General features: G+C 47.6%; 1 protein-coding gene across 1 annotated transcript in view; it reads left to right on the top strand.

The window, feature by feature from the left end:
- The window catches only part of EXT1 (exostosin glycosyltransferase 1), a 271,922-nt gene extending 247,145 nt beyond the window's left edge, over positions 1-24,777 (top strand). The window contains exons 8-11 of the mRNA XM_082235632.1: positions 11,323-11,412; positions 18,254-18,414; positions 21,863-22,034; positions 24,233-24,777. Of these exons, the coding sequence (XP_082091758.1) occupies positions 11,323-11,412; positions 18,254-18,414; positions 21,863-22,034; positions 24,233-24,418 (609 nt within the window). The 3' untranslated portion in view covers positions 24,419-24,777. The remainder of the gene's footprint in view (positions 1-11,322; positions 11,413-18,253; positions 18,415-21,862; positions 22,035-24,232) is intronic.
- The last annotated feature ends 1,567 nt before the right edge of the window (positions 24,778-26,344 follow it).

The raw sequence follows: 26,344 nt of genomic DNA, 5'->3' as shown, positions 1-26,344 counted from the left end.
AGGGCGGCTAACAACAATCAAATAATCAGTCAAATAATCACACAATCTAAAATATTTCATTATAAAATTAATTAAATCAAATTGATGGCAACCAATTATGCAGAATTATGTGCAGGTTGCCAGAGGAGGGAGTCAGGCTGCGCCCTGACCAAAGGCCTGGCGGAACAACTCTGTCTTGCAGGCCCTGCGGAAAGATGTCAGGTCCCGCAGGGCCCTAGTCTCTTTTGACAGAGCATTCCACCAGTTTGGAGCTGCAGCCGAGAAGGCCCTGGCTCTAGTTGAGGCCAGCCTAACCTCTCTGAGGCCTGGGACCTTGAGGATGTTATTATTTGCAGACCGTAGGTTTCTCTGTGGGGCATACCAGGAGAGGCGGTCCCGTAGGTACGAGGGTCCTAGGCCGTATAGGGCTTTAAAGGTTAAAACCAGCACCTTAAACCTGATCCTGTACTCCACCGGGAGCCAGTGCAGCTGGTATAATACCGGATGAATGTGCTCTCGCAGCGAAGACCCCATAAGGAGTCTCGCCGCGGCATTCTGCACCCGCTGGAGTTTCTGGGTCAGTCTCAAGGGCAGCCCCACGTAGAGCGAGTTACAATAATCCAGTCTGGAGGTGACCGTCGCATGGATCACAGTGGCTAGGTCAGGACGAGAGAGATAAGGGGCCAACTGCTTAGCTTGGCGGAGATGAAAAAATGCCGCCTTTGTTATAGCTGTAATCTGCGACTCCATAGAGAGGGAGGTATCGAAGATTACACCCAAACTCTTAACGGACGGTGCTGGCACTAATTGCACCCCCGCAAGAGATGGGAGTTGCCCCCCTGATCCCATATCTTCCCGCCCCAGCCAGAGGACCTCTGTCTTCGAAGGATTTAACTTCAACCGGCTCCCACGTAACCATCCAGCCACAGCTTCCAGACATCTGGTCAGTGTGTCTGGGGCCGAGTCAGGATGGCCATCCATCAACAGATAGAGTTGGGTGTCATCAGCATACTGATGGCAACCCAGCCCAAAACTCCGGACAAGCTGGGCGAGGGGGCGCATAAAGATGTTAAAAAGCATCGGGGAGAGAATTGCACCCTGAGGCACTCCACACACCAAGGAGTGGCGTGATGACAATTCCCCCCCAAGCGCCACCCTCTGTCCCCGACCAGAGAGAAACGAGCGCAGCCATTGAAGGACTGTGCCCTGGATCCCCACGTCGGTAAGGCGGTGGTCCAAAAGTTCGTGATCGACCATGTCGAAAGCTGCTGATAGATCTAAAAGAATCAGCAGCCCTGACCCGCCTCGATCCAGCTGCCTGCGGAGATCATCTGTTAGGGCGACCAGAGCCGTCTCGGTCCCATGACCAGCGCGGAAGCTGGACTGGAATGGGTCCAGAGCAGATGTTTCATCCAGAAACCTACCAAGCTGTTCAGCAACCGCTCTCTCAATCACCTTACCCAGGAATGGAAGATTCGAGACCGGGCGGTAATTGGATAGATCTGAGGGATCTAATGATGTTTTCTTTAAGAGCGGACGCACCACCGCCTCCTTCAGTTCCCCTGGGAATATCCCGGTGCCAAGGGACAAATTGATGATATCCCCCAGGGGGCCCCGCACCTCGTCTGGACACGCTCTAATCAGCCATGACGGGCACGGGTCAAGAGGACAGGTGGTGGGCTTTCCAGCTTGGAGGAATCTGTCCACATCAGCTGGAGATATCCGGTCAAAGTGGTCCAATACTGGACCCGAGGACAGTCGAGGGGCCTCCAGTTCCTTTATTGTATCCAAATTGGCAGAGAGGTCATGGCGGAGCAACAGGACCTTCTCCGCAAAAAAGCTCGCAAATGCCTCACAGCTGTGTGTCAGATTGTTATTTAAATTTGGCTGTCCTTCAAGGGACGTTAAAGACCGAATTATACTAAATAATTGCGCCGGGCGAGAGCTAGCGGATGCAATGGAGGCCGAGAAGTAAGACTTCTTAGCAGCCTTCACTGCCATCTCATAGGTTTTCATAAAAACCCTATAAGATGTTCTTGAGGCTCCGTCACGGGCACCCCGCCATACTCGCTCTAGCCGTCTGAGGTCCCGCTTCATTTTCCGAAGCTCCTCGGTAAACCAGGGAGCCCGGTTTCTGCGGGGTCGCAGAGGGCGCTTAGGTGCGATCTCATCGATGGCTGCCAGGAGCTGGGTATTCCAGCCCTCAACAAGCTCAGTCAATGAGTCGCCAGGGGGAGCAAGGTCCCGCAAGGCTTGACGGAATCTATCCGGGTCCATCAGCCTCCGCGGGCGAGCCCAAATCGGCTCGCCACCTAAGCAGGGTGGGGGTGGAAAGTCAATCCTGGCTTTCAGAGCGTAGTGATCAGACCATGGCACCTTCATCGAAGGAGACATGACCACATCTATACCGGCGCCAAAGATCAAATCCAGCGTGTGGCCTGCTTGATGTGTGGGGCCCGAAACAAACTGGGAGAGCCCTAGTGTCGCCATGGAAGACACCAGGTCCAGAGCCTGTGAGGAGGGAGTGGCATCAGCGTGGAAGTTGAAGTCTCCCAATACCAATAGGTTAGGGAACTCCAAGGCCCAGCCGGCCACCGCCTCCAGCAGGCCTGACAGGGTGGCTGCTGGTGCGCTAGGTGGCCGGTACACCAGCCAGACAGCCAAGCTCTCCTCGGAGCCCCACACTAGGCCAACACATTCAATGCCGGGGATCGATGGCGATGGTAGAGCCCTGAAAGAACAATCTTCCCGGATTAATACTGCCACCCCTCCCCCCCGGCCCACAGTCCGTGACTGGTGAAGGACGGAGAAACCCGGGGGCGCCATCTCTCGTAAGGTAACAGTTACCCCTTCGCGCACCCAGGTCTCCGTCACACAAGCCAGGTCAACTCCCTGCGAGATAAAGAAATCTCGCAGGGTAGCAGTTTTGTTGCCTATAGACCTGGCATTGCACAACACCAGTGAAGGAGGTGAGTAATCCTTGCTCACCCTACCCTCGTCTCTCGGGATGGGGCGCAGATTGGAAGGGGTACGAGCATATCCATATCTCGATCCCCTTCGCCTATAACATCTGCCCCCACCGCCATACCTCCCTCGCCCCTCCACGGTCGCAATCCCAAGCCTCATACTAACCTCCATTTACAAATAGAAAACAAAACAACCAAAACAATTATGCCCAAACAAAACCAATCCCCGCCCCACTCAGTGTCCAACCCCAAAAACAAAACAAAATGGAACAACAAAAATACATAAATAAAAACCACCATTCACGGTGGTACAACAAAGTAAACAATAAAAGCACCTTTAAAACACCTTAAAATATATATAAACATCTTTAACATTTGCAGCAGATAATGAAATAATATAATATTATGAAAAACAACAACCCCCATTTAAGGTGCTGCAAATTAAAAGCAATTAAAAGATTTAATTTAAACATATATATATGCTTTCGTAGATTTTCACGGGTACAGGAATGCAGGTTTTGGTGTCTTCGGGTGTCTTCCCGTGTAAGAGTCGGGGTGTCTGTGCGACGTTTCGACGAGGTCTCACTCGTCATCTTCAGGCTGGTGCTTTCGGCTTCTTGTTACTGGAACAGAGCAGAGTCTGGTGTTTGAGTTCCTATAAATACTGTTGAGGGGTGTGGTGTATAGCCTCCAACGTTCTGGGCAGAGAGGAAGTTCCTAGATTAGTGTGCCTTTTCTTCTTTTGTTCCTTAATTACTTGAGGGATATCTTGGGTGATTTCATGAGTGATATTCTGAATATCACTGGGTGGGTCATTAAGTGTAGATTAGTTGCTAAAGCTTTCGTGTCTTGACCTCTTGAGCTTGTGAAGAGTTTTTCTGAGAAGATGGCTGTGCTGCATTTAGTTGTGCTCTGGCTTGGCTTCGTGTATAGGGGCGAGCTATGGTTTTGTGCCTTGTGCCAGCCAGATCTGTGTAGGGATTGCAGGGGGGTGCAGCATCCGGAGGTGCCACTATAGTTTGGTTACTGGATGGAGTCTGTAATATGTCTGTGGAGAGGGTCTGGGTTTGGGTCTGGTGTGGTTGATTGGTGACGGCGTTCTGTGTGCCTCTGGTTCTGGTGTCGGTTTTTGTGGGGAGGGCTAATTTCCAGATGTCTGGCAGGCGGGACGTGTCGTCACGCTTGTTCATGTTGTGAGGGTGTTTCTCTATCTCGATGGCTTCCATGATTATTCTCTTGTGGTGATGTTCCATGTTAAAGAGCAATTTGGAATCTGCAAAATTAATTTCGTGTCCTGTTTCTTTCATGTGTTGGAAAAGAGAGGAAGTTTTTTCTTCTTTTTTGACGGCATTCTTGTGTTCTGCGATACGTGCATTTATTCGTCTGTTTGTTTGTCCAATGTACGTGGCTGGGCAGACTTTGCAGGGTATTTCATAGACCCCTTGGTTTTCCAGCTGGATTTTGTCTTTTGGGTTTCTGAGGATATTGGCTATTTTTTGGTTGGTGCAGAAGGCTGTTTTGATATTGTGTTTATGGAGGATTTTGCTGATTTTGTCTGTAGTGCCCTTGATATAAGGAAGGAGGGCCATGCCATTGTTTTCTTCTGTGTCTTGGTTTTTGGGGGGTGTTTCTTTTTGGATTAGCTTCGTAACCCTGTTTTTCTGGTATCCATTGGCGATTAACACATTTGAGAGATTCTGTAACTCAGTTGTCAAGTGGTCTTTGTCAGCCAGGCGTTTGGTTCTGGAGATGAGAGTCTTGGCTACGGAGTTTATTTGTGCAGGGTGGTGGTGTGATTGTGCATGTAAGTAGCGGTTGGTGTGTGTTTTTTTCCGGTAGATAGTGTGTCCTAGGGAGCCATCAGGTTTTTTGTAGATTAGGACGTCAAGAAAGGGGAGTTGGTTGTTGTCTTCTATTTCCATAGTGAATTGTATTTTGGGGTGTAGGCTGTTGAGATGTGTGAGGAAGCTATCTAGTTTTTCTTTCCCGTGTGGCCAAATTACAAAGGTGTCGTCAACATATCTGAGCCAAAGTTTGGGTTTGTGTTCTGACTTGTCTAAAGCATTGGTTTCAAAGTGTTCCATGTACAAATTTGCGATGACCGGTGAGAGGGGTGATCCCATAGGTGCTCCTTCTATCTGTTTGTATCTTTGTCCATTGTGGATGAAGTACGTGTTGGTTAGGCAGTGGTTGGTCAGGTCCAGGATGTATTTGGGGGGGTTGTATTTGTTTTGAATGGCTGTCAAGGCTTCATTAATGGGCACTTGAGTGAAGAGAGATACAACATCGAAGCTCACAAGTAGGTCATCGGGATGTAGGTATTGTTTCTTTATTGTTCGCCCCGAGACGCATCCCCACGGAAAACATCATATGCGGAGTCGAAGCTAGCCTGACCAAAATCGACCCAGATGAAGCCAATAAAATCAGACTTGAAGTCACCAACATCCTCTGCTCCAGCAAACCACCCAGAAGCAATTTACACAAAGAAGAACAGAAAGCACTCACCAACCTGAGGAAAGACAACAACATAATCATTCTCCCAGCAGACAAAGGCAACGCCACTGTTGTGATGAACACATCGGACTACCAAGCAAAACTATCAAATCTACTCCAAGACCCTACCTACCAACCTATAAAAACAGATCCCACCACCTATCTGGAAAAAACCACCAAATCCAAAATAAAAGCCTCTCCTATCAGTGAAGAAATCCAGCTAAGAATCATCCCCAGAGAAAAATCATCCAGATGCCCCAAACTCTACGGTCTCCCCAAGATACACAAAGAAGGAACACCACTCAGACCAATAGTCAGCTCCATAGGCTCACCTCTACAAAATCTCGCTAAATTTCTCGCTAAGCAACTTCAGCCCTATGCAGAATCCATCGCTTCACACGTTACTAACTCCTTCCAGTTCATAGAAACAATAAAGAAACAATACCTACATCCCGATGACCTACTTGTGAGCTTCGATGTTGTATCTCTCTTCACTCAAGTGCCCATTAATGAAGCCTTGACAGCCATTCAAAACAAATACAACCCCCCCAAATACATCCTGGACCTGACCAACCACTGCCTAACCAACACGTACTTCATCCACAATGGACAAAGATACAAACAGATAGAAGGAGCACCTATGGGATCACCCCTCTCACCGGTCATCGCAAATTTGTACATGGAACACTTTGAAACCAATGCTTTAGACAAGTCAGAACACAAACCCAAACTTTGGCTCAGATATGTTGACGACACCTTTGTAATTTGGCCACACGGGAAAGAAAAACTAGATAGCTTCCTCACACATCTCAACAGCCTACACCCCAAAATACAATTCACTATGGAAATAGAAGACAACAACCAACTCCCCTTTCTTGACGTCCTAATCTACAAAAAACCTGATGGCTCCCTAGGACACACTATCTACCGGAAAAAAACACACACCAACCGCTACTTACATGCACAATCACACCACCACCCTGCACAAATAAACTCCGTAGCCAAGACTCTCATCTCCAGAACCAAACGCCTGGCTGACAAAGACCACTTGACAACTGAGTTACAGAATCTCTCAAATGTGTTAATCGCCAATGGATACCAGAAAAACAGGGTTACGAAGCTAATCCAAAAAGAAACACCCCCCAAAAACCAAGACACAGAAGAAAACAATGGCATGGCCCTCCTTCCTTATATCAAGGGCACTACAGACAAAATCAGCAAAATCCTCCATAAACACAATATCAAAACAGCCTTCTGCACCAACCAAAAAATAGCCAATATCCTCAGAAACCCAAAAGACAAAATCCAGCTGGAAAACCAAGGGGTCTATGAAATACCCTGCAAAGTCTGCCCAGCCACGTACATTGGACAAACAAACAGACGAATAAATGCACGTATCGCAGAACACAAGAATGCCGTCAAAAAAGAAGAAAAAACTTCCTCTCTTTTCCAACACATGAAAGAAACAGGACACGAAATTAATTTTGCAGATTCCAAATTGCTCTTTAACATGGAACATCACCACAAGAGAATAATCATGGAAGCCATCGAGATAGAGAAACACCCTCACAACATGAACAAGCGTGACGACACGTCCCGCCTGCCAGACATCTGGAAATTAGCCCTCCCCACAAAAACCGACACCAGAACCAGAGGCACACAGAACGCCGTCACCAATCAACCACACCAGACCCAAACCCAGACCCTCTCCACAGACATATTACAGACTCCATCCAGTAACCAAACTATAGTGGCACCTCCGGATGCTGCACCCCCCTGCAATCCCTACACAGATCTGGCTGGCACAAGGCACAAAACCATAGCTCGCCCCTATACACGAAGCCAAGCCAGAGCACAACTAAATGCAGCACAGCCATCTTCTCAGAAAAACTCTTCACAAGCTCAAGAGGTCAAGACACGAAAGCTTTAGCAACTAATCTACACTTAATGACCCACCCAGTGATATTCAGAATATCACTCATGAAATCACCCAAGATATCCCTCAAGTAATTAAGGAACAAAAGAAGAAAAGGCACACTAATCTAGGAACTTCCTCTCTGCCCAGAACGTTGGAGGCTATACACCACACCCCTCAACAGTATTTATAGGAACTCAAACACCAGACTCTGCTCTGTTCCAGTAACAAGAAGCCGAAAGCACCAGCCTGAAGATGACGAGTGAGACCTCGTCGAAACGTCGCACAGACACCCCGACTCTTACACGGGAAGACACCCGAAGACACCAAAACCTGCATATATATATATATATATATATATATATATATATATATATATATATCGCTATATAGTGGTACCTCGGGTTAAGAACTTAATTCGTTCTGCAGGTCTGTTCTTAACCTGAAACTGTTCTTAACCTAAAGCACCACTTTAGCTAATGGGGCCTCCCGCTGCCGCCACACAATTTCTGTTCTCATCCTGAAGCAAAGTTCTTAACCCGAGGTACTATTTCTGGGTTAGCGGAGTCTGTAACCCAAAAAATACGTCAGATTACAATAATATTGTCAGGAACTGGACTGAGGAGGAATGGTGGAGACTGCCCCCTGCTGCACTTCCCAGAGAAAAGGGAGACAGTACAGATTTAGAACAGTGGTTTGCAGAAGGTCATAGTTCAGAGGCTGCAGAGGGGAGAAACTGGGAAATTTTGGGAGAGGAGCAGGAAGAAGAAGCAGCACCAGGGTTGAGACAGTTGACAGACTCAGTGTCCTTGGAAAGCATGCCAGACCCCCCCCCCCCGCTCCAGCTCCCAGCGAGCATTGAGAGTAGGAGAACAAGAAAGCTCAGAGGCAGAAAGCACATATTAGCCAGCACAGGGATGACGTTTGATAGGAGAGACAGAGGGGGTGGGACTTTACTCAGAGCAATGCCATTATCCAAGAGAGACATCATTTCTACAGCTCTCTCTCTGAATATTGAATAAAAGACTTGGTAAGAACTCTTCTTGTTTGTCTACTTCTTGGCTGGGAAGTTACAGGGAACCAGGCAGAGGGCCTTCTCGATAGTGGCACCCGCCCTGTGGAATGCCCTCCCACCAGATGTCAAAGAGACGAAGAACTATCAGACTTTTAGAAGACATCTGAAGGCAGCCCTGTTTAGGGAAGCTTTTAATGTTTGATGCATTACTGTATTTTAATATTTTGTTGGAAGCCGCCCAGAGTGGCTGGGGAAACCCAGCCAGATGGGTGGGGTACAAATAAAAAATTATTATTATTATTATTATTATTATTATTATTATTATTATTATTATTAATTGGCTGCCCACCGTGGGAGGTATCGGATTCCCTGAAGCCTATAAACACAGGAAACCAAACAATAAAAACCAAAAAGTTTTAAAACAAGTTAAAAGCAAAAAAGAAAATAAAAACAGTGGACTCTTAATTCCTTGCATGAGCCTCATGGAACGGAAAGGTTTTCAGCAAGCTTTGGCACAAAAGCTCCCACTGAATTTCTAGTGGCAGGGTGTTCCACAGGGCAGTGGTGGTGGTTTTCCCACTTTTTAACATAGGAAGCTGCCTCATACCCAGTCCATCTAGCTCAGTAATGTCCACACTGACCAGCAGTGCCCCTCCAGTGTTTCAGACAGGGGACATTTGTAGTCCTACCTGCAGTCCAGTCCAGATTGAACCTGGGACTGTGAGGACGAGGTGCTGGACGCAGTGGCCTTTGACCTGAGCTAGCAGGGCTCTGCTGACATTTTTGCAACTCTAGGGCTTGCCGATATTAAAGATGCCAACCCTTGGAAGCAGCCCTTCCACAGGTAAAAGAGTCCAGGTTCCTGGGATTCTCTTCCCAAACAACCACCAGATAAGTTGGTGTGGTTATGTCTGACTGAAAGTAGCAGCTTGGGCTGCTCTCCTCTGCACCAGAGAAAGGGCTGTGTGGCGTATTTCCAAACTCGCCACATCTTTTTTTTGTGCAGCGCATTGGACCTCGGAGTCTTCTTTTCCATCCACACACAGAAACATGTCCCCCACCCCCCACCCCCATGAACAGCCAGTGATATAAATGCTAAACTGGAGGAAGGGAAAGAGTCTAATCTTGGTTTGACTGACATGGAACACAGCTTGGAAGGCTTGGGGTTTGGTTTTTATCAGCCGGCTGTCTAGAGCAGAACGAATTTTCACTCTGAAGTTTTCCAGGTGCTTTACGGCTGTTTGAAATGTACAGGCCTTGGCTTTACTGGTGTCTCGCCCCAACCTCCCCCCAGTAGATTTGACAAGGGAAAAGTCAGTGCATGGCTAAGCTGCCAGCTAACTAGGTTCCTGACTCTAAACAGTGGCCATGTGAGCAGTACCAGGAGATTTGCTGCAGGGCTGAGATAGGAGGCTGTTGCTTGGAGATTGCCCACCTTTTCTGCCATTATTCTTTCTCCTTTTCCTATATCAGAGAGCCCAAGGGAACAACATGCCCCCTCAAATTCCAAAGCATGTGTAGGAACTTGCCTTGGAGGCATCTTAGAGACAACAAAGAAATCTTGACGTGAGGTCAACAGCGTGCCATTCGCACGCTGGCAGGTTGCTCTGCGCTCCAGAATGAATTCCCAAAGGGGGGGGGATAAAACAAAATGTCTGTGGACTTCAGAATGTACGATCTGAGCCAGGGGCAGGCAACGTCCGGCTCCCCCTCCCCACCTGAGATGGTCAGGACTACAGCTCCCATCATCCCTGACTGTTGGCCTTGCTGGCTGGGGCTGATGGGAGTTGGAATCCAACATTTGGCGGATGGAAGGTCGCCTGTCCTTGCTTTCTCAACCTGTGGGTCCCCAGATGTTGTTGAACTACAACTCCCATCACCCCAGGCTAGCAAGGCCAAAGCTCAGGGATGATGGCAGTTGTAGTCCCAACAACATCTGGAGACCCACAGGTTGAGAACCACTGCCTAAACCGAGGTTTCTCAAACATGGGTCTCTGGCTGCTTTGGGACTACAACTTCCATCATCCGTTGCTAGCAGGATTGGATGATGGGAATTGTAGTCTGAAAACAGCTGGAGACCCATGTTTGGGAAACCCTGCTCTAAACCAAATTTAGAGCAAGTTTTTAAAGACGTGGGACTGACCCACCTGTAGTCCAAACGTGCATTCGGGGGTCGGCTGCTCAATTTGCCGGCATATATGCATATGGGTGGTAGGTCAGCCTTAGATTTGGTTGAAATCCCCACTTGAGTGACTTTCAGCCAGTCGCTGCCTCCTGGTCAACCTTGCAGGGGTAGTTGTGAGGATACAAGTGGGAAGGGCAACCATAGCCACTGCCTTCAGCTCTTTGTAGCACATGCATCCATTTCTCTCTCTCTGCTGCTTCTTTTCATATAGCTACATAATGGATATAAAAATTAAAATAAAGCAACAACCTCCTGGCACGAGAATCTGCAGGGATTTTTACAAGGCCTGTACAATTCACCCCGTACCTCAAATTCATTGCTAGGAACTTGTGTGTCTTATTTTTGAACGGAAGCTGGGAATCAGGGGCTTGTGGTTCATGGGAGAGGGAAACTGCACCCCTTGCTCCCCCCCCCCACTGCAGACACCTAACACACCTGAGCATTGCACATGACAAAAATCAGGTGGAAGGGAGCAGCCGTGAGCCCCCCGCGGTGCTGCCATTTCAAAACAAATTGGTGGATAACGTAGCAGCAGAAACAAGCAGCCCGCACGGGAGGAATGCGTAGCGAGCCACCACGAAATTCAATTCTTCTTATCTGACCAGTCATCCTCAAATCTTCCCCGGACCTTTCTGTTCAATGGGGTCATTACCTCCATTAATGTGACGGCGGAGAGTTAACTCTTCCAATTTGGGTCTGAAAGGGGTGCTGCCCTTGGCAGGGCGAGTCTCACGAGCTGAGCGCTGACCCTCTTTATCCCCCTCCGCAGGTGATGAGCAGCCGCTTCCTGCCCTACGAGAACATTGTCACGGATGCTGTTCTAAGCCTCGACGAGGATACGGTGCTTTCAACCACTGAGGTGAGACCTCTTCCCATCCAAGTCTGCTGCTGGCTTGCTTTCGCCCTCTGCTCTTCGCAGTTTTTGTGCTGGCTGCCTAGGCGAGGATTGCATGATCGGCCGTCTCTGACGTTAGAAATATAGGAAGCTGGCTTTGCACTGAGCCAGACCATGGTGGTCCACCTATTTCTTTTTTTAAAAAAATATATTTATTAAATTTTCAAAAATTATACAACAAAGACAAAAATACAAAAATACAAAAAATTAACAACACGTATAATTTCAATCACTTATTTTCTTTTAACTTATTTCTCGGACCTCCTCATACCTCCCCTTTTTGTATTCCAATTCAAATTATTCGTTTAGCAAATCCTCACCCTTAATTTTCACTTAATTTTACACCTTTCTTTCTTTTTATTTTCCCAATTATCTTAATCGTTTCAGCAGATAACCACTTAAATTCTATCCAACATCAATTTAACATTCACTAATTTTGTAGTATTTCCCAAGATAGCCCTTAAATTTCTTCCAATCTTCTTCCGCCGTCTCTCTTCCCTGGTTTCGGATTCTGCCAGTCAGTTCTGCCAGTCGGTGGTCCACCTATTTCAATGCTGTCTACACTGTCCGGAAGCAGCTGTCCAGGATTTCAAGCAAAAGCTTTTCCCATGCCTACCTGGAGCTGCCAGAGTTTGCACCTGGGACCTACTTTCCTTTTAAAAAATATTTTTTATTAAAGGGTTTCTTGTGCTACGAGACAGACAAATAAGCAGAGAAAAGTACAATTTGGGGGGAAAGAAAGGGGGGAGAGAGTGTGATGGGGATGTTGTTCTTTCATTCTATGGCCTAGTGGTAGTACAGTGGTACCTCTGGTTGCGAACAGGATCCGTTCCAGAGGCCCATTCGCAACATGAAAAGCCTGCAACCTGAAGCGCCATATCTGCGCAGGTGCGTGGTGCGATTTGCCACTTCTGCGGACGCATGAAGCACGATTTAGTGCTTCTGCGCAGGTGTGGGCCGCGAAACCCGGACGTAACCCTTTCCGGTACTTCCGGGTTGCTGCAGGACGCAACCTGAGAAAACATAACATGAAGCAAACATAACATGAGGTATGACTGTATAGGGATTGTGTCCGTATCACAAGGATAGCTCCTTTACACACACACACACACACACACACACAGAGAGAGAGAGAGAGAGAGAGAGAGAGAGAGATTAGGGCATGGGTCGGCAAACCAGGGCCTGGGGGCCAGAACATGCCCAATAGCCTTCTGGATCCAGCCCGCAAACGGTCCGGAAATCACCACGTGGATCGCCAGCATGCACGTTTTTCCCCTCTTCCTCACACGGCGGTGGCGGCAGCAGCGCCTCCTCCCTCCTCCTGGCTTCTCCCCGCCCTGCCTAGAGGAGGAAGGGGGCTGGGCTTTGTTGGTGCCATTTTAAGCAGCCCCTCTCTGGAGCCTTTTGCGCGCTGCTCATCATCCCTCTGCCGCCAGCCCCTGCCACTCACAAGACACAGGTAAGCAGCCACCGGGGCTCGTGGTGCTCTTGAATCATTCTTTTACCTCAAAAAATATAGTCCGGACCCCCACAAGGTCTGAGGGACAGTTGACTGGCCTCCTGCTGAAAAAGTTTGCTGACCCCTGGATTAGGGGGTCCAGAACTTGGTTGGCTGTATTCTGCCAGTTGCAGTAGGGACCTTCTTTCCTGAAGGACAGATGCTCTGCCATTGAGCTTTGGTCTTGGACTATGCCTTCGCTATAGCATTACAATTGTACCTCGGAAGTCGAACAGAATCCGTTCAATTTCCAAAACGTTCGGGAACCAAGGCGCGGCTTCCAATTGGCTGCAGGAAGCTCCTGCAGCCAATCGGAAGCCGCGATGGACATTCAGGTTCCAAAGAACGTTCGCAAACCAGAACACTCACTTATGGGTTTGTGGCATTCGGGAGCCAAAACGTTCGTCCCGCAAGGCGTTTGACTTCCGAGATACGACTGTGTCTATTGATCCAGCTCCGTTCAGTCCCAGCGAACACAATTCCATGGACCTGGTATGCTGCTTTGCTGCAGTTGTGTCACTCACAGCATCCTGTACTGAACTCAGCTCCTTTCCGTGTCTGTCGGGACGCAGGTTACATTCCACGCTAACAGCAAGCATTCAGGTTGCAGCATGGCCCGTTTTCTTAACACAGGCTTTCAGGCTGGAGTTAACACTTTCCTTTCCTTTTAAAGAACGGCACATTTTCTCATCCCCAGCCTTATTCCCTCTCCCTCCCTCTCTCTCTCAGAGCAACACTTGTAAAGCAAACGTTTCCACCCAGATGCCTGTGTTTGATTCCTGTGTCTCTGCTTCCCGCATATCAAGAGCTGAGTCCAATCTCTCTTCAAATGAAAGGAGATTCCTTGTATTTGAGAGCTGTTGTGCCCAGAGCAAGATTGTGCTCAAGGAAAAAGACGCGCACACACACAGAAAGAGAGAGAGAGAGAGAGAGACTAAAAGCCCGCTGTAGAAAACCAATTTTTACAACTGGGATGAGTATTGATTTCTAGCACCTCTTCCCGCAAAGAGAAGGAGGAGATGGGCGACCGTTTATATAAGACTGCAATATATCGGAAATACATTATTAATGGCAGCTGTGGAAAAGCTTTGGGTCTTTATTGTCCCTTTCGATTTCAGCACTTTTCTTCTTCTTGTTCTCTGTAGCTCCTTCCCCTCTTGCTTAAAGGGACAAATTCCCCCCTGGAATGGTTGGACACTGCTGGTTTGGAGCTGTGTGTTGCTGGGCCTTCAACTCCCATCAGCCTCCGTCAGCTTGGTTAGTAGCCAAGGATGATGGGATTTGGAGTCCAGCCCTATCTAGGCAGCCACAGATTCTCCATTTGAGATGAACGCCTTTCTTGCTTCCAGGGTGGTAGAGAAGTGCGAGCGCTTGGGTGACCCAGTTCACTTTCTCCTGCATATCTGCGTGAAACTAACGAAGCTCCAGCTTCAGGGCCCTTAATTTTGGAGAGGTGCCAGAAGCAACTTCAGTCCAAATTGCTTTTTAAAAAAATTGGGTCTAGTAGACCCGATTTGAGCGGCACGACTCAAATTAATTAATTTTTCATTGCATATATTTCAACAATCCCAAAGTTTGAGAGTCAGTAGCACAGATGGTGTGGTATAATGGTGTGGTGATCTGCCGTGGAACAACCCCATTGAAGAAGATTACAGTGGTTACCCAGACTTCATTGCTGGTTGCAAAAAGGTGAAGGGACCCCTGACCATTAGGTCCAGTCGTGACCGACTCTGGGGTTGCGGCGCTCATCTCGCTTTATTGGCCGAGGGAGCCGGCATACAGCTTCCGGGTCATGTGGCCAGCATGACTAAGCTGCTTCTGGCGAACCAGAGCACCGCACGGAAACACCGTTTACCTTCCCACTGGAGTGGTACCTATCTATCTACTTGTACTTTGATGCACACAAACTGCTAGGTTGACAGGAGCTTGTTGCAAAGAGGCCCCCATTTTGGGGAATCCAAAAATGCAGGTTTGCCACTGTACTCCATGTAGCTTATGAGTCTAAATCTCCTTTTAAAGACATTACAGCAGTGGCCAATCATCATGTTCTGTATGACATGAGTCTCAAACGTGGAGTTGTCGTTGATGAAGCCAGATACTTTAAAGCAACTTATCCCCACCTGGTGCTGCTCAGGTGTTTTTGGGCTACAAATCCATCATCCCTGACTATGAAGTCCAAAACATCTGGAATGCCGCAGGTTACGAAAGGCTGCTTTTAAATTTCTTGAATTCTGTGCCTGGCACACGCACGCACACACACGCACACACACGAAGGCAAGTAGCCTATTATTGCCCAATTTAACATTTGACAGTAGTCTCCAGTTTGAAACTTGCTTTCAAATTGGAATGATAAAAACCTGTAAGGGGGGGGGGAGGAAGCCCCAAATGGTTTTGTTCTGTTCTTTCATCTTTTACCGTTAATGAAGGTTTTGCCCTTTTCATTCATAATGAAATGAAATATTAAGCCTTTTCATTCCTCTGGGTGAGAGTCCAAAGTTCCATCTCCCATACTGGGAGGGACATGTGTGTCTTGTAATTAGAAATCTGTGTGGGCTGACCGAGGGAGGGGGGGAGCAGGTGGAAGAGGTTGGTAGGTGGTAGGTTGTTTTCCTCACCACCCATTCCAGATAATCTGTATTGCATCCGCTTCGGAGGGAAATGATTAAAGTGAGCTGTGAGGCTTGCGTCAATCTTCTGCAGTGGGAATTGACAGTCGTTTTTCATGGAAATCCAACTTCCACACTAGCATGCTGCAGTCCAGCAGTCCAGCAAAATCTCAACTACACCCCTAACCCTAATTTAGCCCCAGTGGGATGCTGGGATTGTAACCACAGGGTTACAATTGAGGGAAGAAGCTTCAGAACTGACAAGGGAAAGGATTTGGTGTCGCCCCAGAGGCCAAATTTGGCCTGCCAGACCCTTTCGAACTCTCCCCAAGGCACCGCCACTTCACGCCGATCCTTGCTTCCCACTCCAAATGTTTTTAATTCTGGTCAGAGTGTGTCCTTGGACTCTTAATAGTGCCTCTTGCTTCTCTAGATGGTGGCTCAAGTTGCCCCGCCCCCTTTTGCCTCTCTCCCCTCCCACCACTGGCGTGGCTTTGCCCAGGGGGAAATTGATCCCTCACGGTGAAAAGTGTTTCCCGACCCAGCTAGAAAATGGATATGGAAGCTGTGGGGTTCTGTTTCCAAGCACAATTCAAAGTGTTGGTGCTGACCTTTAAAGCCCTAAACAGCCTCATTCCTGTAGACCTGAAGGAGCGTCTCCACCCCCATCGTTCAGCCCAGACACTGAGGTCCAGCTCCTACGGCCTTCTGGCGGTTCCCTCACTGCAAGAAGTGAGGTGACAGGGAACCAGGCAGAGGGCCTTCTTGGTAGTGGCACCCGCCCTGTGGAACACTCTCCCATCAGATGTCAAGGAAATAAAACAACTCTCTGACTTAGAAGACATCTGAAGGCAGCCCTGTTTAGGGAAGTTTTTAATGTTTGATGTTTTATCGTGTGTGTTTTTATATTCTGTTGGAAGCTGCCCAGAATGGCTGGGGAGGCCCGGCCAGATGGGCAGGGTATAAGTAATACATTATTATTATTAGTAGTAGTAGTAGTAGTAGTAGTAGTAGTCAGCTGTTAGCGCAGTGTGGGGCAGCACCAGAGCCAAAAATGGGTGTTCTATCTACATTCCTTTTCTCTTTTTGCCACGTGCTTCGCTGCCAGGGGAGGGACAGGTCGCTGTTGCCAGAGCACTGAACCCATCACTTTTGAAATTAGGCCATAGCCCACAGGTTGCCCACCCCTGACCTAGATGGCAGGGAGAATTTGAACACTAGAGGCAGGAGGTTGTGACAGCCCATGACTCGCCCTCAACCTGGATTCATCATTTAGCATGGGCGCGGCATCCCTTGCCTTTCCCCTCCTGCTTTTTTAAGTCTTTTCAAGGAAACAGATGTCAGATTTTAGAGCAGGCAGCCGCAAGGTGACCTTTGGCTCCTTGACAGGATGGTTTGGATGCGATCAGAGATGCGGCATGAATGCTCCGCCTGAACTGCCTTCCGAATGAAAACACTTAAAAGTTTCGGGACGTGCCTTAAAACTGCATACTTCAGGATGTGTGCCATTCTTCGCTTCCCCAAAACAGCTTTCCATTCTAAAGGATCTGATAATAACTGCAGCAAGGAAAGCAAGCCACGCTTACTCCATCTTTTAAAAAGTTTTATATTCTGTGTCTGGTGCAAACATAGGTCTTTATTTATTGTTGTTTAGTCATTTAGTCGTGTCCAACTCTTCGTGACCCCATGGACCAGAGCTGCCTCCCGCAGTTTGGTCAAACTCATCCTGGTAGCTTCGAGAACACTGTCCAACCATCTCATCCTCTGTCGTCCCCTTCTCCTTGTGCCCTCAGTCTTTCCCAACATCAGGGTCTTTTCCAAGGAGTCTTCTCTTCTCATGAGGTGGCCAAAGTATTGGAGCCTCAGCTTCAGGGTCTGTCCTTCCAGTGAGCACTCAGGGCTGATTTCCTTAAGAATGGAGAGGTTTGATCTTCTTGCAGTCCATGGGACTCTCAAGAGTCTCCTCCAGCACCAGAATTCAAAAGCATCCATTCTTCGGCGATCAGCCTTCTTTAATTTGAAGCATTCATGTTTGTGGTTCAGTGCGCTGAATCTCCCATAATTCACCTCTTCAGCAAGGATGCTGTGAGACCATCATTTCTCATAGAAAGTCGGCCACAGGAGTGCATCATGGTATTTGTAGTCCGACTTTCAGTGTTCACCATCTGCCTTGCTTCCTCGCTGAATCTAACTTAAAGCAGTTTTCAAACCGGGTTGGGGGGGGTGAGGATTTCTGGAGCTTACTTTTAGCCGAAAGGAGAGAATAGAAAATTGACATTTTCAGCAGAAGGAAATGAGAACACTTCGCCACCCCCACCCGAGTCCTTCAATGAAAATGGTTTAAAGCAGTGGCTTTCTTGTTCACACCAGTAAACACGCAATTCCCACACGGCACGCAGATTCTCTACCAGTTGCAAACTTTAGCTTTGCACGAGTCGCGCCTGCAAAATGTTAATGTGATTCTCTGGAGCTCTAGATTCCTGTTAACAGGAAAACATTAAAATGTGCATAATTACAGGGCAAAATGTCAAGCAGTCAGTTTAATTTACTGATGAATACAGAGAATTAATGTTTTGCAACAGTTCCCAAGATTGCAAATTATGAAATTAGTGGGAAAGGTAATATTTTGTTTTGCTGACATTTTTGAGGCTGTTTGATTACCACTTGCCACATATGTTCTGTTTGCTTTCCTTGCCTGCAGGTGGATTTTGCCTTTACGGTTTGGCAGAGTTTCCCAGAGAGGATCGTGGGCTACCCTGCCCGCAGCCATTTTTGGGACAACACTAAGGAGCGGTGGGGCTACACATCCAAATGGACTAATGACTATTCCATGGTATTGACTGGAGCTGCTATCTACCACAAGTAAGAATTGGGAGCATCATATCTGATTGAAACCAGTCTCTGCAAGAGGAGACTTTTTATATATATTTTTAAAAAGCTTGGGTGCATTCCTGCAGTTTGCTTGGAGAAACCCTTGTTTAATCAGGGCTTTGGGAGATGTGTTTAAGACAACACATATTAACCTGATTGCCACACATAATGCCAAAATGGGTGGATGAATGGGCACATGTCAGGCGAGTGACACTGGAGAAGAGAATGTGCAATTCTACATCCTACTCCTGATTCTAACATTCACCCCAAACCCTCCCAATTTAGTGAAAGGTGAGTACCGTATTTTTCGCCCCATAAGACGCACCGGCCCATAAGACGCACCTAGATTTTTGGGGGGGGAAATAAATGAAAAAAAAATTATTTCCCCCCCAGGTGCGCTGCGCTACACCAGGAGCTTGGGGCGTGCGGAGCTCAGCGCGCCCCAAGCTTCTGCGTGCCGGCAAGGTCTCCGCTAGCGTGGGAGAGCCGGGCGCCTCTCCCAGGGCTAGCGGACCCCTGCGCTAATCCAGAAGCTTGGGGCGAGCTGAGGTCAGCGCGCCCCAAGCTTCTGCATGCCGGCAAGCAGTCCGCTAGCCTTGGGAGAGCCGCAGGGCTCTCCGAGGGCTAGCGGATCGCTGCGCTACACCAGGAGCTTGGGGCGTGCTGAGCTCAGCGCGCCCCAAGCTTCTAGGTGCGCGCAAGCAGTCCGCTGCCGCCCCAAGCCTCGCGCACCCGGCAGGAGGTCCCACCGGGTGCGCGAGGCTTGGGGCGGCAGCGGACTGCTCGCGCGCACCTAGAAGCTTGGGGCGTGCTGAGCTCAGCGCGCCCCAAGCTTCTGCATGCGCGCAAGCAGTCCGCTGCCGCCCCAAGCCCCGCGCACCCGGTGGGACCTCCTGCCGGGTGCGCGAGGCTTGCAGACACTCGCCCGAAGCAGGGGGAGCCCTCCCGAGGGCTCCCCGTGTTTCGGGCGACAGGCTGCCGCCCCAAGCCTCGCACACCCGGCGGGACCTCCTGCCGGGTGCGCGAGGCTTGCAGACACTCGCCCGAAGCAGGGGGAGCCCTCCCGAGTGCTCCCCGTGTTTCGGGCGACAGGCTGCCGCCCCAAGCCTCGCGCACCCGGTGGGACCTCCTGCCGGGCGCGCGAGGCTTGCAGGCATTCGCCCCATAAGACGCACCCCGATTTCCCCTTCATTTTTGGAGGGGAAAAAGTGCGTCTTATGGGGCGAAAAATACGGTAGGTCCTAGTCCTGGGATAGGGGACATGAGGTGCTGTAGAAGTTGCTGGACTCAAACTCCCATCAGCCCCAGCCAGCAAGGCCAAAGATGGGAGTTGTAGTCCAACGAGATGTGGAGGGCCAGAGTTTCGCCATAACTTCCCTGGCCTTCAAGATGCCTCTTATTGCTGCTACAGCTGCCCTGCCCTTCAAGATCTCCACTAAATGCTGCAACTGGTATCCAAGGATGGAATCCTCTGTACATTCTTGTGTGCATCCTACAGTGCATTGTTTCCCACAATGCACTTCTTCACACCACAAGCACCTACTGGGCCATCGCAAGAAATCAGCCTTGTTTTACCATAAAAATGAGAAGAAATTTGTGGGGTTGGGAGTGGTTTGGGAAGAGTGCCCTCAGAAGACCCATTGAACATCTGGGAGAGCTGGTTATGGTTGGTGGGGGGGAAATAGCCTTTACATGCTCAAGAGATGCTCTAGTTTGCTCACCTGTGCTATTATTGATAGGTAAAGATTGGTATTGAGGTGGAACCGTGATGTAGCTAGGCCCTGAAAATATTTTCTCATCTCTGTCTCTTCCTTTCCTGTTAGCTTGTTGTTGTTTTTAACAGCATTTCTTGTTAAAACACCAAAGGAGATTCTGGAAGGATTAGAGTTCGAGTTTGTTTCATAGATGACTTTAATTCCCACTTTCAGGGTCCGGTAATTATTGTGTTTTTCTGAATCTCTTTGATGTCGATCGTATTATAGAAGCAGCCTAACTGTTCCCTTTCATGGGCTTCAATAGACTTCAAAAGCGCCCCCAAATTCTTCAAAAGGCCTAAGCCAAAACACTCCTTGGCATCAAGGAAGGACGGACATGTCCCCAGCAAGGGAAGGTTTGAGTTGGCTGACCATCAAAGATGCTAAACTAGCCAGCTTTGTAGGGTGCCAGTATGGTCCTTGTGAATCAGAGTTGTTTGGAAATAGTCATCTTTGTTTATTGAGATTGCAAAAGGACAGAGCCACCAAAGGAAGCCTCGTTTTGGTTTTAAACGAGTCGTCATTGTTTTCTGACTTCCCTCGCCTTTGAACAGCCAAGGAAGCCTCCTAGAATCAACCGTTCCTCATGAGGCTTGGTTTCCAGACCCTTGATCATCTTGGTTGCCCTCCTCTGCACACATTCCAGCTTGTCAATATCCTTCTTAAATTGTAGCACCCACAACTGGACACAGGTGTGGTCTGACCAAGGTTCTATTACTTCCCTTGATCTGGGCCCTATACTTCTGTTGATGCAGCCTAGAATAGCATTAACCTTTGCTGCTGCTGCATCACACGGTTGACTCAAGCTAAGCTTCTGGTCTACTAAGCCCCATAGATCTTTTTCACATGTACCATCTAGATGTCCCCCATTGTACATTTGTACATCTGGTTCTTCCTGCCCAAGTGCAGAACCTCACATTTGTCCCTATTGAAATTCGTATTGTTCCACTTCTCCAATCTGTTCAGGTCATCTTGAATCCCGATTCTGTCTTCTGCGGCATTAGCTACTCCCCCCAGTTTGGTGTCATCTGCAAATTTGATAAGCACACCCCACCCACACCCAATTCCTTCACCCAAGTCATTTATAAAGATGTTGAACAACAATGGGTCCAGGACAACTTCAGGCAAAATCTCATTTTGGGGGGCAGGCACATGGGAGAATAGATTTTAGGGCAGATGGTCAGATTTCCTTAGATTAGGAGTCCACAACTGGTAGCTCATGGTCAAATAAATCTACCACAGATCACCTCTACAAAGTATACTTCATGGTTCCCTGTATATCAAACATCTTTCCACCTCTGCGATTCCTCAAATTGTAGAGGATGGACTATGGACTCTTTGCCCCCAGTATGGGGAGGGATTGTGACTCAGTGATAGAGCAGGTTGTGGGCAACCAGGAAGTCCAAGGTTCAAGACCTGTCAGCTTCTTCCTGATGACCTGGAGAACCATTGGAAGTCAGAGTGCACAAGCCTAGGCTGAATGTAGCGATACCCTAACCTGGTATAACAAGGCTTTCTACGTATCCCCATGTCCTGAAAATGTATTGTTGTTCACTGTCCCCTAAAACACACCATTTAGGATGGATATCTCTCTCCCCAAGTTCAGCGGGGCTTAACTCCAGGTAAGTCTGCAAAGGATGGCCGCATCCAATCCTCACTGATGGGACTCTGTTGGTTTTTTACAGATATTATCACTACCTGTACACTCATTTCTTGCCTGCCAGCCTGAAGAACATGGTGGACCAATTGGCCAACTGCGAGGACATTTTGATGAACTTTTTAGTGTCGGCTGTGACAAAATTGCCACCAATCAAAGTAACACAGAAAAAACAGTATAAGGAAACCATGATGGGACAGGTATGTGTCTAGAGACAGCTTTAACCTTCTTGCAGCTATATACATTCTGCACACACACACACGCCTTATATAAGCAAACACTTTTTTTAATAGGTTCAGTTCACACATTCAGAGAAAGCCACCTAGCATGCTATATCAAGAGGCTTTCTCATCTTCCCCCAGGCCTTTTGCTGATTAAACAATCTATATGTCCTTTTAAGGAAGGGCTTGTTTTTGTTTTAATTTGTTACTATATTGTGTGTTTTTGTAGTTTTATATTGCAAACCGCCCTATGATCCTCAGATGAAGGGTAGCATAAAAATTAGTTATTAATCAGAATAATTCCAAGTTTTATTGTCAGGTGGTCTGCACACATGTAGTCAGAATATTGCATCTCATCTTGGCTACTTTTTTAAGTACAGTCATACCTTGGGTTACAGGCACTTCGGGTTGTGCAATTTTGGGTTGTGCACCGCGCTGAACCCAGAAGTACTGGAACGGGTTACTTCCGGGTTTCGGCGCATGCGCAGAAGCGCTAAATCGTGCTTTGCGCATGCGCAGAAGCGCTGAATTGTGGCCCGCACATGCGCAGACTCACGGGTTGTGAATGCTGTGGGTTGCGAACGTGCCTCCCGCACGGATCATGTTCACAACCCGAGCGTCCACTGTAATAGCATGATCTGGTAATACAGGATTGCGATGGCTTAGATCATGTGAACACCAAAGAGAGCTGCTTGAAATGTTAACGCAATTATCACGTAAATCTATCCTGAAAAGCCATGCTTCCGTCGATATGATAGAGGGCATGCATACTTGTCAGTATCGCCAGTAAACTCAAAAAGCCTGAGCAAGTTTCTAGTTCACAAAAAGCCTTACTTAACACGCCTCTCTACGCATGTGTACCTGCTTTAGTCATCTGCAGTTTCTCTTCCTGCTGATAAAAGCCACTTTGCTGTAAGTGGGAGACCATTTAGAAGTCTATAATAAAAGTCCTGACACCTTATGGTCTTAAAACCCTGAAAAATAATGTATATAAATATATAGATAAATATATATATATAACAATGAAATCTTTGTGCTGTTCAAAAAATAACTTGAAGCCGTCATAGTCTGAGAGGAGGAATGTTCTCAAACTGTGCTGTGACAGATGTGATATTCTATTTTTGAAATGATTCTTTCAAGTGACTTCCCATAAGAAAACAAGATCACTTCATAATTGTTTCTCTGCCCCCCCCCCCAAACGATTCAGCAGCTTGCGTTAACTGTGGGGATGCAATGTGTGGTTCCTTCTTGGCAAGCAGCCTTTCCTTTTCTGGCTTTTGGGAGCTGCTCACAGATAAGACGTCACTGATCACACACTGATTTTGCCTTTGCTTGGGAGCTGGTAAATTAATTTAGAATTATTTTCATGGGCAGCACTCTTTTAAAAAAAGGCATTAGTTTTTAAGACTCACTGGGTCAAAATGCCCTTTGAGTAAACATGTGCCTAGCTACTTCCCTGTGTTCTACTTTACAAGTAACACTAAACCATGGTTTAAGCATGAGCGCTGCTGCGAGGAGGAGTTTGGGAACATCTGCTTCCATTTTACCTTAACCAGAGTTTTTGCCCCTAAATGGTATGGATAGTGAAACATTAGTTTAAAGTTGGCTGGTTTCCAGCAACAAAAACTAGCCTAAATTATTAAAACGTGAGGTAAAATCAACTGTGCCTCTTTCTAGATGAAGTTTTTATATTTTTAATAGTTTTTTTAACATATCATTTTCAACAATTATAAAACATACTTTTATATCTTATACAAATTTTTTGACTTCCATCAATCCCACCTGAAAATTTTCCAATCTTTTCCACTTAATTTACATTTCTTACTTTCACTATTACATTTAAGTATAACTAATGTCTCCCTTCTTTATCTTCTTTGCAATATTTCATATATTCCTCCATACAAAACTTCTTGTAGTCCTACTAGCGTAATTTGTTGATTACAGTTGCTCTTCAAATAGTTCGTATATTTCTTCCAATCTTCTGTGAATCTCTGGCCCCGCAGTTTTTATAAGCACTTACTACTATTATTTTATTTTAATCTGCTGCTCAATTAATTAATTGTGGGGACATCTTTCAAGTCAATTTTAATGGTTTGGTTTTGTGGAGGGTTATGTGAGATTAATTGAACATTGCAGGCCTATCCTTGACTCTCGTTTGTTTGATTTCCCCCGCACAGACCTCCAGGGCTTCTCGGTGGGCCGACCCAGACCACTTTGCTCAGAGGCAGAGCTGCATGAACACTTTTGCCAGCTGGTTTGGCTATATGCCGCTGACCCATTCTCAAATGAGGCTCGACCCCGTACTCTTTAAAGACCAAGTCTCCATCCTGAGGAAGAAATATCGAGACATTGAACGACTTTGAGGAGCCCCGCTAAAGGGGTTGGGGCAGGGGGCGAGAGAGAGAGAGAGAGGAGGGGTACCGGACTGTTCGCGTAGCCCAGCACAAACCCACCGCTGACTCACGGAGCCAGACTCTCAACCAAGAACAAAACACAAACCCTCTTGACACGCCAGTGGGAAAAGCCAACTCCAAAGGGGGAAAAAAGACTCTTTGTGCTGGACTGCTTCAAAACCACCTCACGGGCTGCAGGTCGCTCAAGACTAGGTTGTGTACAGTTTCATTATGGAACATTAAATAATTATTTTTTGAAATGATTGCTATGCAGGTTTAAACTTTTTTAATGATAAAAAACCCTATTAAAAACAGAGTTCTTTCTTTAATCAGAATCGTGTTGGTTGTTGTGTTGAAGGTCGACAGGCTTCATCCTTATAAAAAGCTTCCCCACCCCAAGTGTGTACGTGGAAGGGTTGTTTTTGATTTTGTCAGCAATAATAAAATCATGTTGTGGGGCAAGAGCGTTAATGGAAATGGATAAAAACACAACAAGAGCCCTACTGGGTCAGAAGTTCCATTTATTCTAGGATCCTGCACCCCATCATGGCCACATGGAACGACCGCAAGCAAGGCAAGAGGCCGATAGCGATGTGCTCCTCGTGTGTCTGTGGTGCTGGAGGTCAAAAATAGCCACCATATTTAGCCTCTTCAGTGAGATCTCTTGGGTCTTGCACTATGCCAGAGGCAGCCCATTCCACCAACAGTAAGGAAAGCCTGGCAGGAAGTAGGAAATAAGGTCTTGTGGTTTAGTCGTGTCCGACTCTTCGTGACCCCATGGACCAGAGCACGCCAGGTACTCCTGTCTTCCACTGCCTCCCGCAGTTTGGTCAAACTCATGCTGGTAGCTTTGAGAACACTATCCAACCATCACATCCTCTGTCGTCCCCTTCTCCTTGTGCCCTCCATCTTTCCCAACATCAGGGTCTTTTCCAGGGAGTCTTCTCTTCTCATGAGGTGGCCAAAGTATTGGAGCCTCAGCTTCACGATCTGTCCTTCCAGTGAGCACTCAGGGCTGATATCCTTCCGAATGGATAGGATGGGATGTTATGGATAAGAAATAAGGTAACTCTAGTAAACAAATGGGTTTCTACTGGAAGTACATCATACGTAATTTTATTTGTATGCCACCTTTCCACAGTTCAAACCATGTTCAAGCCAGCTTAATACTTGGGTGGGCGGGGGGGGGGGGGAGAGGATAAATAACTGCAACGTAAGAAAAGTAGTCATACACAATAAAACATTAAAAACAGAAAACCAAACTCAACACTTTCCACATAAAGATACAAAAAGCCAACAGCAACTACGATCACCCCTGCAACAACAAAAACCCAAACAACCCCCAAGTCTGATAGTTTGGTTCAACAGCCTCAGCTTCTGCAGCTGGAGTCAGTCCGGGCCCCACTGTCCCAGAACAGGTGGGAAAAGCCTTCAAGGTGGGGAGCAGGTCTTCCAGGACTCACAGCCAAGTAGCACCTGCTCTTCTTGTTGGGGCTTGTCAGTGGGGTGGGAAGGGGTTGTAGCTCAATGGTCAGCGTGAAACCAACCACCTGTCTCCTTGATCCTTGCCCATCCTGGCTATAAAAGCAAGCCAGGAAGGGCTGGGCGGTGGACTCTGTGGGGTGGTGAATGCTTCCCTCTGTGAGGGAACATTCCCAGATCCGCTGAAAGAGGCAGTCATTAAACCACTTCTTAAAAAAACATCTTTAGACCCGGCCAGTATGGCCAACTATCGCCCAGTCTCAAATCATAGAATCATAGAATCATAGAGTTGGAAGAGACCACAAGGGCCATCGAGTCCAACCCCCTGCCAAGCAGGAAACACCATCAGAGCATTCCTGACATATGGTTGTCAAGCCTCTGCTTAAAGACCTCCAAAGTAGGAGACTCCACCAC

Source organism: Podarcis vaucheri (genome assembly GCF_965113315.1).
Source record: "Podarcis vaucheri genome assembly, chromosome: 8".
NCBI lineage: Eukaryota > Metazoa > Chordata > Lepidosauria > Squamata > Lacertidae > Podarcis > Podarcis vaucheri.
This window is presented reverse-complemented; position numbering and strand designations above follow the sequence as displayed.